This window comes from Phascolarctos cinereus, unplaced genomic scaffold, assembly GCF_003287225.1.
Source record: "Phascolarctos cinereus isolate Bilbo 61053 unplaced genomic scaffold, phaCin_HiC Scaffold_1;HRSCAF=81, whole genome shotgun sequence".
NCBI classification, from domain to species: domain Eukaryota; kingdom Metazoa; phylum Chordata; class Mammalia; order Diprotodontia; family Phascolarctidae; genus Phascolarctos; species Phascolarctos cinereus.
Window position 1 is genome coordinate 206,378,397 of NW_027555514.1, and position 13,961 is coordinate 206,392,357.

At 37.1% G+C, this 13,961-nt stretch overlaps 1 protein-coding gene across 5 annotated transcripts in view; it reads left to right on the forward strand.

Moving 5' to 3' along the window:
• TMTC1 (transmembrane O-mannosyltransferase targeting cadherins 1) overlaps positions 1 to 13,961 on the forward strand; it is a 320,486-nt gene that overhangs the window by 215,406 nt on the left and 91,119 nt on the right. For all 5 annotated transcript variants that reach the window (XM_020975836.2, XM_020975837.2, XM_020975835.2 and 2 more), the window contains one exon: positions 10,174 to 10,317. In XM_020975836.2, the coding sequence (XP_020831495.1) occupies positions 10,174 to 10,317 (144 nt within the window). The remainder of the gene's footprint in view (positions 1 to 10,173; positions 10,318 to 13,961) is intronic.

Genomic DNA, 13,961 nt, shown 5'->3' on the forward strand with positions numbered 1-13,961 from the left:
TGTCATCCAAGAACAACCCTAATTATATGTTCATCTAGATTCCCCACATTGGCAAAGAGTGATGGATTTTTTTCACCCACAGTAACTTAAAACAACCATCCAGTAAGAAAATAGAGGGGTTATAATAGCCACTGGTGGAAGGAATACTAAAATATATATAAAATGTGTGTGTTGTCCAAGTAAATGATGTATTTTCAAGTAAGTTGTCTAAATGTAGATCCCAGGGAGATGTGAATAAATATTTCTGGGAGACTTTGATTCTTCCCTTCAATAAAGCAGGAGAAAGGCTATGAGGCTGGAGTACTGGACTAGAATTATATTAATTTGCTTCCTAATTATTACTTGGTTAAGGAAAATGATTTTGAGATTCAAGCTGCTTCCCTGATTTATTGCATAAAGGGGTGTAACTTATATCTGAAGGTGTGACCCTTTCCCACTAAATGCAAGTTATACAAAAGACCATGATGAATAGTGAGTGAATCCATTTATCTAAGCAGATAACAAAGAGAAATGAGAGACAGAGACAGAGAGACTAGTCCTACTCAAAGAGAAATTTCATGAGTCTGTAGGGAGGCATCTGGTAATCAGTGACATGGAAATCAGCTCCTCTACATGTCTGCCATTTCCCAAAGCTCTTTTCTTTCTCTCAAGTTTTCTCCCTAAAAAAAAGTCTGAAACCTGTCTTGCAGCAATAAGAAAGAAGAAAATCTCTCTTCTCCCAGGCTCCCACATCAACTCTGCTCCTCAAAGAAGCATACATTTTTGATTAATCATTCTCTCTGCAAAGCTTGAACCTCTAGTTACACAAACAAAACCACAGATACATTACTGACACAATATATTGTACACCAAAAGCTTTTAAATGGGCACAGATTCACTAAATAGTCTATAGGTAGATTAGAGAGCAAAGATGGTGGAGTAAGGCAGGAACTAGCCTGAGCTCTCCCAAGTTCCCCTCCAGACAATTTAAAAATAATGCCTCAAAGTGAATTCTGGAATGGCAGGAGCAATAAAAGGATGAAGTAAAACAGTTTACAAGCCCAAGATAACTTAGGACTAGTGGAAAAGTCAGTCTCACTGAGGTGAGAGTGGAGTGCATTCCAGTACAGGCAGCCTGAGCAAATTAGCAGTAGTCTATGCCCAGCACAAGCCAGCAGTGAGGCCCCATGCTCAGTGCAACTCAACAGCTAGGTCCCACACCCAGTGCAAGCCAGAAGCAAGACCAAGTGCCTACTGCAAGCCAGAAGCAAGGCCCTACCCCCAATAAGCCCCAATAAGGGCAACTGAATCAGCAGCAGTGACTCCCAGAGCTATCAGCTCTCAAATAGTAAGAAGGTCAGACAAGGTCAAAAGAGATTCCAGAGGACACTGTTGGCACTGGGTGTAGGACTCTGTTGCATTAACCAAATGAGGATCCAAGTAACAATCCCAAGTTGAGGAGGAGCACTAACACACTGTAATGTGCAACCTCAGGGGAGAGGGGATGCTGGTGAAAGGTCCAAGGTGCAAAAGAGTGCTTGTGGTTACTCATAGATGAGAGTACAGGCCAGGATAGATAGCAGTGAGCACATCTCTCTTTAGATCATACCACCTTGGTAGAACTGAAAACTTACAGGTCCCCAGAATTAGCTCTGAAAACAACAGAATGAAAAATCTGAAGCTTGAGACAGTGTCTACTATGCCCCAGGAGCAGAGCTCAACTTTAAAATTGAAAGTCAAGAAATAGTCTTGGAAAATGATCAAAAAAAAAAAAGAACCTTATCATAGAAAGTTTCCATGGCAGCAGGAAAGATCAAAACACAAACTCAGAAGAGGACAACAATATTGAAATGGCTGCACGTTTTGATGTTTTAAAGAAAAATATGAATTAGATACAAGCCCAACAAGAATTCCTGGAAGAGCTCAAAAAGGATTCAAAAAATCAAATAAGAGGAAGAAGCAAAATTGGTAAAAGAAATGAGAGTGATGAAAGAGAATCATGAAAAAAGTCAACAACTTAGTAAAGGAACACAAAATCAATAGAAGAAGATGTAGAAAGATTCACTGAAGAAAACAATTCCTTAAAAAGTAGATTTGGCCAAATGGAAAAGGAGGTACAAAAGTTCCCTGAAGAAAATAATTCCCTAAAAATTAGAATTGGACAAGTATAGGCTAATGACTACATGAGATGTCAAGAAACAATAAAATGAAATGAAAAGAATGAAAAAAATAGAAGAAAATGTGAAATATCTCATCAGGAAAAACAACTGACCTGGAAAATAGATCCAGGAGAAATAATTTAAGAATTATTGTACTGCCTGAAAGCCATAATCAAAGAAAGAGCCTAAACATCATATTTGAAGAAATTATTACGCAGAACTGCCTAGAACCAGTGGGTAAAATAGAAATTAAAAGAATCCACCGATTACCTCCTGAAAGAGGTCCTCAGATGAAAACCCAGGAATATCATAGCCAAATTCCAGAGCTCTCAGGTCAAGCAGAAATTATTGCAAGCAGTCAGAAAGAAACTATTCAGATACCTTAAAACTGCAGTTAAGATTACACCAGATTGAGTAGCTTCCACATTAAAAGAGTGGAGGGCTTGGAATGTGATGTTCCAGAAGGCAAAGGAGCTAGGATTACAACAGAGAATCACTCACCCAGCAAAACTGAGTATAATCCTTCATAATAAATCCTATTTAATAAAATTCAGAACTTTCAAGCATTCTTGTTAAAAAGACCAGGGCTAAACACAAAATTTGATTCTTAAATACAAGACTCAAGAGAAGTATAAAAAGGATTAAATATAAAAGGGTAAACAGGAGAGAGAAGACATGAGGGATTCAATAAGGTTAAACTGTTTACATTCCTACATGGGAAAATGATACTTTATCACTTTTAGGGCAGCTAAAAGCAGTATACATAGGGGGTGAGTTGACCATAATGGGATGATATAAACAAATTAAGGGTTGAGAAAGAGGGATGCACTAGGAGAAGGGAGGAGGGAGAAGTAGAATGGGGTAAATTATCTCACATAAAAGAGGTGTGAAAGAGCTATTACAGAAGAGGGGATCATGGGAAGGGGTGGCAGGCAGTACTTGTACCTTTTTCTCATTTCAGTTGGGTATAGAAATCTATCTTACCCTACTGGGAAGTAGGAGGAGAAGGAGATAAGGTAAGGGGAATGGACTAATAGAAGGGAGCAGGGATTGGGGAAAGTGGTCATGGGATTAAAACACTTTTGAAGAACAGGGTGAAAGGAGAGAGAGAGAGAGAGGGAGGGAGGGAGAGAGGGAGGGAGAGAGAGAGAGAGAGACAGAGAGAGAGAGAGACAGAGAGAGAGAGAGAGAAAGAGAGAGAGAGATACACAGTTATCCTACCTGTGAATGAGAAGGGAATGAACTCACCTATAAAATGGAAGCAGATAGCAGAGTTGATTAAAAACAAGAATTCTACAATATGTTGTTTACAAGAAACACACCTGAAGCAGAGAGCCAGAAACTGAGTAAAGCAAAGGGGCTGGAGCAAAATCTATTATACTTCAGCCGAAGTTAAAAAAAAATAAGTAAGAGTGGCAATCATGATCTCAGACAAATGCAAAAGCAAAAATCTAATTAAAAGAGACAAGGAGGGAAACTACGTATTGCTAAAAGGTATCATAGCAATGAAATAATAGCAATACTAAATATATATGTGCCAAATGATATAGCATCTAGATTTTAAAAGGAAAAGTTAAATGGTTTACAGGAGGGAATAGAGAGTAAAACTGTCCTAGTGGAGGACCTCAACCTACTCCTCTCAGAATTAATCTAATGAAAAAATAAACGATAAAGAAGTTAAGGAGATGAATAGAATTTTACAAAAGTTAGCTATGATAGACCTAAAGAGAATGGGAATAGAAAGGACTATACCTTTTTCTAAATGGTACATTGGCACCTACTGAAAACTGACCATTTATCAGGGCACAAAAACTTCACAATCAAATGCAAAATAGCAGACATATCAAATGCATCATTTTTCAGATGATAATACAATAAAAATTACATTTAATAAAGGGTAGTGGAAGATAGATTAAAAATTCATTGGAAACTAAACAATCTAATCCTAAAGAATGAGAGGGTCAAAGAACATATCATAAAGTCAATTAATAATTTCATTAAGAGAATGAAAGTAATGAGACAACATACCAAAATTTATGAGATACAGCCAAAGCAGTATTTAGGGGAAAATTTATATCTCTAAATGATTACACCCAATAAAGTAGGGAAAGAAGAAGTCAATAAATTGGGCATGCAACTAAAAAAAACAGAAAAAGAGCAAATTAGAAATCCCTAATTAAATATTAAAATGGAAATTCTGAAAATCAAATGAGAGATTAATAAAATTGAAAGTAAGGAAATCATTGAATTAATGAGTAAAATTAGGAACTGATTTTATGGGGGAAAATAGATAAGCCATTAGTTAATTTGATTTAAAAAAAGAAAGAAGAAAACCAAAATACCAGTATCAAAAATGAAAAAGATGAATGCCACTAATGAAGATAAAATTAAAGCAATTATTGGGAGCTATTTTGACTATATGCCAATAAATCTGACAATCTAAGTGAAATAGATGAATATTTACAAAAATATAAATTACCTAGATTAACAGAAGAGGAAATAGAATACTTAAATAACTTCATCTTAGAAAAAGAAATTGAACAAAGTCATCAAAGATCTACATAAGAAAAAATCCCAAAGGCCAGAAAGATTAACAAGTGAAGAATTCTACCAAACATTTAAAGAACAATTAATTCCAATACTGCATAAACTATTTTCAATAATAACTAAAGAAGGCATCCTACCAAATTCCTTTTACAACTCATATATAATGCTAATGCCTGAACCAGGCAGAGCAAAAACAGAAAAAGAAAACTATAGACCAATTTCCCTAATGAATATTGATGCAAAAATTTTAAATAAAAAAATACCAAATATATCACAGCAACTTATGAGAATAACACACTATGACTAGGTGGGATTTATACTAGGAATGCAGGGCTGGTTCAATATTAGGAAAACTATCAGCATAATTGATCATATCAATAACAAAATTAACAGAAATCATATGATTATCTCAACAGATGTAGAAAAAGCTTTTGACAAAATACAGCACCTATTCATATTAAAAACAGTAGAGAGCATAGAAATAAATGGAGATTTCCTTAAATTGACAAGTAGTATCTATCTTAAACCATCAGCAAGTTTTATCTTTAATGGGGATAAGCTAGAAGGCTTCCCAGTGAGATCAGGGTTGAATCAAAGATGCCCTTTATCAACACTGTTATTCAGTATTGTATTAGAAATGTTAGCTATAAAAACAAGAGAAGAAAAAGAAATTGAAGGAATTAGACTAGATAATGAGGAAACAAAACTACCGCTCTTTGCAGATGATATGATGGTATACTTAGAGAATCAACTTAAAAGTTAGTTGAAAAAATTGACAACTTTAGCAAAGTTTCAGGATATAAAACAAACCCACATAAATCATCAGCATTTCTATATGTAAGAAACAAAGCCTAGTAGCAAAAGATAGAGAAATTCCATTTAAAATAATGGTAGACAGTATAACCCAGAAATTATATGAATACAATTACAAAACACTTTTCACACAAATAAAGTCACATCTGAACAGTTGGAAAAATATTAATTGCTTGTGGTAGGCAAAGCTAAAATGACAGTTCTACCTAAATTAACTTATTCACTGCCATGCCAATCAAACTATCAAAAATTGCTTGATAAAGCTAGGAAAAATAATAACAAAATTCATCTGGAAGAACAAAAGGTCAAAAATTATCAAGATAATTAATGGAAAAAAAATACGAAGTGGCCTAACAATACTAGATCTCAAGCCATATTATAAAGCAGTAATCATCAAAACTATCCCATACTGGCTAAGAAATAGAGTGGTAGATTAGTAGAACAGATTAGGTACATAATACACAGTAGTAAATGACCATCATAATCTTTGCAGTAGTTCATTTGTTTCAGTAGTATCCAACCCCATTTGGGGTTTTCTTGGCAAAAAATAGTGGAGTAGTTTGTCATTTCTTTCTCCAGCTCATGTTATAGATGAGGAACTGAGGCAAAGATGGTTAAGTGATTGGTCCAGGGTCACATAGCTAGTAACTGCTAAAGGCCAGATTTGAACTCAGGAAGATGAGTCTTCCAGACTTTGGGCCCAGAGCTCTATCCACAGCACCATCTAGTGCCTCCCCCCGACCCCCACCCCAGTAATCTGGTGTTTGATAAATCCAAGCTTTTGGGACAAGAACTCACTATTTGACAAAAACTGCTGGAAAACTGGAAAATAGTTTGGCAGATACTAGCTATAGACAAATATTTTGCAACACTTAGCAAGATAAGGTCAAAATAGGTATAGATTTTACACATAAAGAGTGGTATCATGGGCAAATCAGAGGAGTATGGAGTAATTTACCTGTGAGATCAAAGGAAGAATTTATGACCAAACAAAAAGTAGAGAGCATTATAGCATGGAAAATGGGTATTTTTTATTATATTAAATTAAAGCTTTTGCACAAACAAAACTAATGCGGCAAAGACTAGAAAGAAAATGTAAAGCTGTTGAAACTTTTTTTCTACAGCAGATTTTTCTGATAAGAACTTCATTTCTCAACTATATAAAAAAAACTGAGTCAAATTTATAGGAATACAAGTCATTCCTCAACTGATAAATGGTCAAAGGATGTGAACAAGCAATTTTCTGACAAAGAAATCAAAGCTATTTAGTCATATTTAGTCTAAGTCACTATTAGAGAAATGCAAATTAAAACAACTCTGAGGTACCTTACACCTGTCAGATGGGCTAATATGGTAGAAAAGGAAAATGATGAATTTGGAGAGAATGTGGGAAAATTGGGACACTAATGCATTGTTGGTGGAATTGTGAAGTGATCCAACCATTCTGGAGAGCAATTTTGAACTCTGCCCAAAGGGCCATCAAATTGTGCATACCCTTTCACCCAGCAATACTATTACTGGGTCCGCATTCCAAAGAGATAAAAAGCAAAAAGGAAAAAGGGCCTATGTATATAAAGAAAGATTTATTGCAGTTCCTTTTGTGGTGTCAAAGAATTCTAAATGTGGAGACGTCCATCAATTGGGGAATGGCTGAACAAGTTGTAGAATACGATTGTAATGGAATACTATTATGTGTAAAAAAATGATGGATAGGATGATTTCAGAAAAACCTGGAAAGAGTTACATGAAATGATGCAGAATGTAATGAAATAAAAAAGAACATTGCACACAGTAACAGCAGTATTGTATGATGAGCAACTGTAAATGACACTCTTCTCAGCAAAACAGTGATCCAAGACAATTTCAAAGGACTCATAATGAAAAATGCTATCCACCTCTGGAGAAAGAATTGATAGAGTCTGAATGCAGATCAAAACATATTATTTTTCACTTTTTTCATATTTTGTTTTCTTTCACAACATGACTAATGGGAAAACATGTTTTGCTTGATTGCACATGTATAACCTATATCAGGGATGCAGGGTTTACTCAGGGAAGACTTGTCCCTCTACTGTGAGGAATGCTGAGCCCTTTTCAGAGCTGCTTTCTACTGTGGTGTCCATCTGATTCACCCAGCTCTCACCTGTACTCCAAGAAGCTGTAGCATGCACAGTGACTACATCCTGGTAAACACTCTTGGCAGATAGGCTAAACCAGGTTGAGAGTAACCACAGGGTATCAGACCCTTTGGTGAGTTAGGGGGGTGTCTACCTTAAGCATTTGAAGACTGCCTCCAGTGGAATGGGCAGATGAGAACAATTTATTCCAATGGCCATGAAGGCAGGTGAAGCAGAGCTGTGGAACTCTTAGAACTTGGTTAGACAGATGACACCAAGGTCATTTACTACATCCCAAGATATTACCCATAGCATTTTACCTTTTTTAACCTATCTCAAAGTCCCATGGTGACAGACAAGTGAAGAAGCAGCAGATGTGGATAGATTGGGAACTGCACACATGTGGCCCAAGCCATAGGGTCATCTTCTCATTGGAAGCAGCAGTGGGATTTGGCAGCCCTGTGGGTATCTGAGCAGCCTTTTAAGGATCACATTGATCACTTCCTGGAATGAAGAAGGGACTAGAAAAGGTGTCTAACAACACCAGGAGAGATGCCAGGAGGAGAACAGAGGTCTGTATACAATGTTCATCAAAATAACCAAGGCCTTTGATACTGTCAGTCATGAGGGCTTGTGGAAAATTATGTCAAAATTTGGTTACCCAGAGAAATTCATCAGTATTGTATGTCAGTTTCACAATGGCTTGCTTGCCTGGGTTCTGGATCATGGACAGTGCTCTCAAGCTTTCCCTGTTACTAATGGAGAAGAGCAAGGCTTGTGTGCTTGCTCTCATGCTTTTTAGCATGATTTTTTCAGCATTACTGTCAGAAGACTTCAACAAGGATGAAAATGGCATCAAGTTCAGCTAACACACTGATGGTAAATTATTTTACTTGAAAAGGCTACAAGATAAGACTAAAGTAAAAGGAGAGTTGGTGCATGATTTTTCCTGTCCATGGATGATTGATTGTATGTAGACTCTGAGAAGCAACAAAGAATGGGTTGATTCTCTACTGCTTGTGCTAATTTTTGCCTAACAATTAACATCCAGCTTCTCCAGCAGGCAGCACTGCACCATCTGTATGTGGAACCATCAGCTATAGTAAAAGGGAAAAATTTTGAATGCTATGGATAATTTCTTTTACCTTGGCAGTATGCTTTCCAGGGATGTACATAGAGATGTTGAGGTTCACACACACATTGCCAGAGCCGGCTCAATATTTGGAAGGCTCTAAAGAGAAGTGTAGGAGAAAAGAGGTATTAGACTGACTACCATACTGAAAGTCTACAGAACCTTTATGTTGACCTCATTGTTGTATGCCTGTGAAACCTAAAAATACCAGCACCATGCCAGGAAACTGAATTGCTTCCATTTGAATTGTCTTAGAGAGATTCTAAAGATCACCTGGCACAGTAAGGTACCAGACACTGAAGTCCTTTCTTCAGCTGAACTGCCCAGCATTCAAACTCTACTGCAGAGAGTGCAGTTCCGATGGGCTAGCCATGTTATTCAAATGCCAGGTTTACATTTGCCTAAAAGACTACTTTACAGAGAACGCACGCAAGGCAGAGGTGTTCAAATTGTGGTCAGAAGAAATGATACAGGAACTCTCTCAAAGTCTCTTAGAAAAATTTTGGAATCGATCGTGTGACGTGTGAGACACTAGCAAAGGACCACCCAGCATGGCTTGCCCACATCAAAGAAGGCACTGTACTCTATGAAGAAAGCCGATTTGCAGTACCACAAAAGAAACATGAGATGTGCAAATTTAGAGACATCTACAGGCCAAATGTTCATGTGAACTATTGGTTTTTTGTTTGTTTTTGTTTTTGGCTAGGCAATGGGGTTAAGTGACCCAGGGTCACACAGTTAGTAGGTGTCAAGTGTATAAGGCCTTATTTAAATTCAGGTCCTCCTGACTCCAGGGCCAATGCTGTATCCACTGTGCCACCTAGCTGCCCCCATGTGAACTATTTGTGCCCAAGCAGTTGAAGAGCCTTCCAAGCTTATGTTGGTCTGATCAGTTACAGTCAAATGTACTGTACCTTGACTCCAATATAATGATGTCATTTTTGGTCATCTTCAAGAACAAAGGACAACAACCAACTAACCTATATCAAATTGCTTACTTTCTCAGGAAGGAGTGAGAGGAGGAAGGGAAAGAATTTGGAACTCCAAATTTGAAAAAGTGAATTTAAAAATTGTTTTCACATGCAGAAAATATTTTTAAATGCTGCAGAATAAACTTTAAAAAAAAAGCATCTGGAGAATTGAGTCCTAGGTCCAGATTTTTACTAATTAGCTATATGGCCTTTGGCAAATAATTTCAGCATTTCAATTTCTTCACCTATGAAATTAAGGAATCTAATTAAACAGTCTCAAAGATCTATTTTAGCCCAATCCTTATAGGAGTATTTATGAAACAGCCTTACTAAAAGGAAGAAAAAGATAATTTCCATGTATGATTTTAGCAAGGGAATATGGGAAGGGAAGAAGCATACTTTACCTGACTGAAAAACATTTAGAACATCATGGCTTGAAATTTCTACTTTCTCAGGTTGTATCCCCATCATGCAAGTGCCCTGAACAACCTTGGAACGCTGACCAAAGACAGGACAGAAGCAAAGGAGTACTATCAAAGGGCTCTACAGCTAAACCCACAGCATAACCGAGCTCTTTTCAATCTTGGAAACCTACTCAAGTAAGTTGAACATTCTACCAGAAATTAATTGACAATATTAATGTAATGATTCCTTTTCTTTTAGCACTAATAAATATATACAATTTTATATACACATACATATTTTATTAATGATTTTAAGGTTTATGTTACAATAATTTCTGGACATACCATTCCCTCTCCACCCTCTGAAAAAAACAAATTGAATTGTCTCTGATAACAAAGACAAATAGGTAAACCTAAGCAACTGATGTAGTCATTGTGGTACTGTGCTCCATCTGACTGTGATTGTGATATTTTGCTTATGCTAAATCCTCCATCTTTTTGTTGGGAAGTGTGAGGTATGTTGTACTGCTTGTTCTCTGGGATGGAGTTTGGTTACTAAAATTACACAGACTTTGACTTCATTTTAATATTCTTTTCATTGTTCTCTTGCTTCTACCCTCATTGTTCTGTTTCAGTTCATATAAGTTTTATGATGTTTCTTCAAATTACTGAAGAGTAACATCCCCGTATTTTCACAAAATGCAGTTTGTTCAGCCACTCCCCAGTAGGTTGGCACCCACTTTGCATCTAGTTCTTTGTTTAACACTATTTAGTTAGAACAGTATAACTTATTCCTGGAGCTAAATGGTTTAGGTGTTCAAATTTTCAGTAGAAAACCTCATATATTTTCTAGTACATGTCATGGTAATAATTCCCAATACAGCAAGGAGGCAGTCATGTCCTAATATTTAACCATCTTTCTGCTTAACAATTGATGATGGAGCTGTTTATATCATTATGTCAGTGAAAAGGGGGCGCTTAAATCAAGGAAGTTGGTGGGGAGATTCTTTCATTGGAAGGGAATAGAAAGGGTCTCATTAAAAAAACACATTCCTGTTTTGGGAGAAATATGTGTCTCTGGTAAGGAGCAAAGACTTTATATTGGGTAGTTTGAGGAAATTTTATACAAGACCATTTTCTCCAAGAAAAACAACGAGTGACTCCCAGTACATGAAATCATTTCCATTCAACACTGCTTTCTTCATGATATTTCTAAGCAGTGAGCAGAAGAGAAAATCTCACATCTCCAACTGCCTACTGGACATCTGAACTCAATGTCACAGAGACTTATTAATATTAAACGTGTCTGAAACAGAACTCACTATCTTTCCTTCCAAACCTTTCCCTCTTCCTAACTTCCTATTACTGTCAAGGGCACTGATATCATTTCAGTTACTGAAGCTCACAAATTAAGTGTCATCTTCAACTCCTCACTCTCATATACCGTAGTGCCAGCCCTCATCACCAACTTCTCATTGATGTTTATACCTCCACCAACTCCATTCCATGCCACACTGCTCTCCACCCCTTGTTGTTTAGTCATTCAGTTGTGTCCTACTCTTTATGAACCTCTGTACCATAGCATATCAATGCTGTCCATGGGGTTTTCTTGAGAAAGATACTGGATTTTGCGATTTCCTTCTCCGGTGAATTAAGGTAAACAGAGGTTAAGTGACTTGCCCAAGGTCACACAGCTAGTAAGTGTCTAAGGCCAGATTTGAACTCAGGTCTTCCTGACTCCAGGCCCAGTGCTCTATCCACTAAGCCACCTAATGCTTTCTTCCATCCTCCTCCCCAATTCAATAAGCCCCAGTGAATCCTCAGTACCTCCAAAATCAAATACACAATCCTTTGTTGGGCTTTTAAAATCATTCATAACCTAGCCCCTTCATACCTTTGCAGTCTTGTTATACTTTACTCTCTACTACTCTGCAGTGATACTGGCCTTGCTGTTCCTTGCACAAGTTACACCATCTCTGGATGCTGTGTACATTTTCATTGGCTTTCCACTATGCCTAGAATTCTCTCCTTCCTTATCTCCATCTCCAGGCTTCTCTGGCTTCCTTCATGTCTTAGCTAAAGACTTCTGCAAGAAGTCTTTCCCGATCCCCCTTCATGTTCATGCCTTCCCACTAAAGTTGTCTCCAGTTTATCCTGCATAGACCTTATTTGCACATAGCTGTTTGCGTGTTGTTTCCTCATTGTACTGTGAACTCCCTGAGGGGTGGCAAGGATTGTTTTTGCCTTTCTGTGTTTCCCCAGGTGTTTGCACAGTGCCTGGGACATTGTAGGTGTGCTTTAAATGCTTCCTGACTTGTTTGGGGGTAAAACTATGCACTAACATAAAAATAAAATAGAGGAAGGAGTTAAAATTTGATACTTTAGAAACTTTGGTCTCTTGAGAAATATAGAGAAAATGAAGAAAGAACAAGTAACAGTATATCCAGTGAACTAGAAAAAAGAATTTTAATTAGGCCAAAAGAAATAAGGACAAAAAAAGACTTCTTAGGAAAGGGTGCCACAAAATAATGTTACTTGAAATAACATTGGAGGGGAGGAGGGGAAAAGAAAGATTTTGACACATATGCTTGACTAGATGGGGAAGAAAACAAAAATAATAAATATATCATATGTATATATTTACATGTAAATTTATATATACACACAGAATGCTAGTCCTTATATAGTTATTTCAGGTTTACAAAACACTTTAAAAGATTTAATTTCATCTTCATAACAACTCTGCTATTCTTATCCTCATTTTATACATGAAGAAACTGTGTTAGACAATGTGACTTTCCCAGGATAACATAGCTAGTAAGTATCTGAGGCCATATTTAAACTCAGGTCTTCCTGAGTCCAGGTCCAGTATTCCATCTACTGGTAGAGTTAGGAAAAAATTAACAATTAAAAAAATTTTTCTAAAAAATTTTTTTTTAATACGACAGAACAGATGAATGGGAATGGTATTCCTGGGATAGGAATAGACTAGAATCACTACTACATAAACAAAACTCATCTCAGGGACAAAGTACTTAAAAGTGGAAGTAGAAGAGAAGTAAAAGAAATGAGCATTTATTTAGTCAGGCACTGTGCTAAGTGCTTTAACAAATATTATCTCATTCAATTTTCGCAACAACCTTTTGAAGTAGATACTATTATTATCCCTACTATGCAGTTGAAACAGAGACAGGCAATTAAGTGACTTGCCCAGGGTCACACAGCTAGGAAGCACCTGAGACTGGATTTGAATTTAGGCCTTCTTGGCTTTAGGCCCAGTGCTCTATACTATGCTACCAACTGCTTTGGCAAGTGCACAAATCAATGCAAAAGAAATACATGCTGGAAAATACAAAGTGAATTAAGAGTCACACTGGGGGTAAAGATGTTATGCTGTTGTTGTATAGTTGTTTTTCAGTTGTGTCTGACTCTTTGTGACCCCATTTAGGGTTTTCTTGGCAAAAATACTGGAGTGGTTTGCCATTTCCTTTTCCAGCTCATTTTACAGACGAGGAAACTGAGGCAAACAGGGTTAAGTGACTTGCTTAGGGTCACACAGCTAGTAAGTGTCTGAGGCCAGATTTGAACTCAGGATGATAAGTCTTCCTTACTTCACACCCAACCTCTATCCACTGTGTCATCTAGCTGCCTTGGGATTAAGAGGACCTAGATGCAAGTCTGATCTGATGCATACTTACTAGTTGTATGACTGGGCAGGTCACTTAAGCTCTTAGTGCCTCAGGCAACACTAAAAATTGCAGAATAGGTGCCAATCTAGTTTGGTAAAAGGGAATTTCCTCATTAGGATTCTCTGTACCAAAGAAATCACAAGTCCAGTT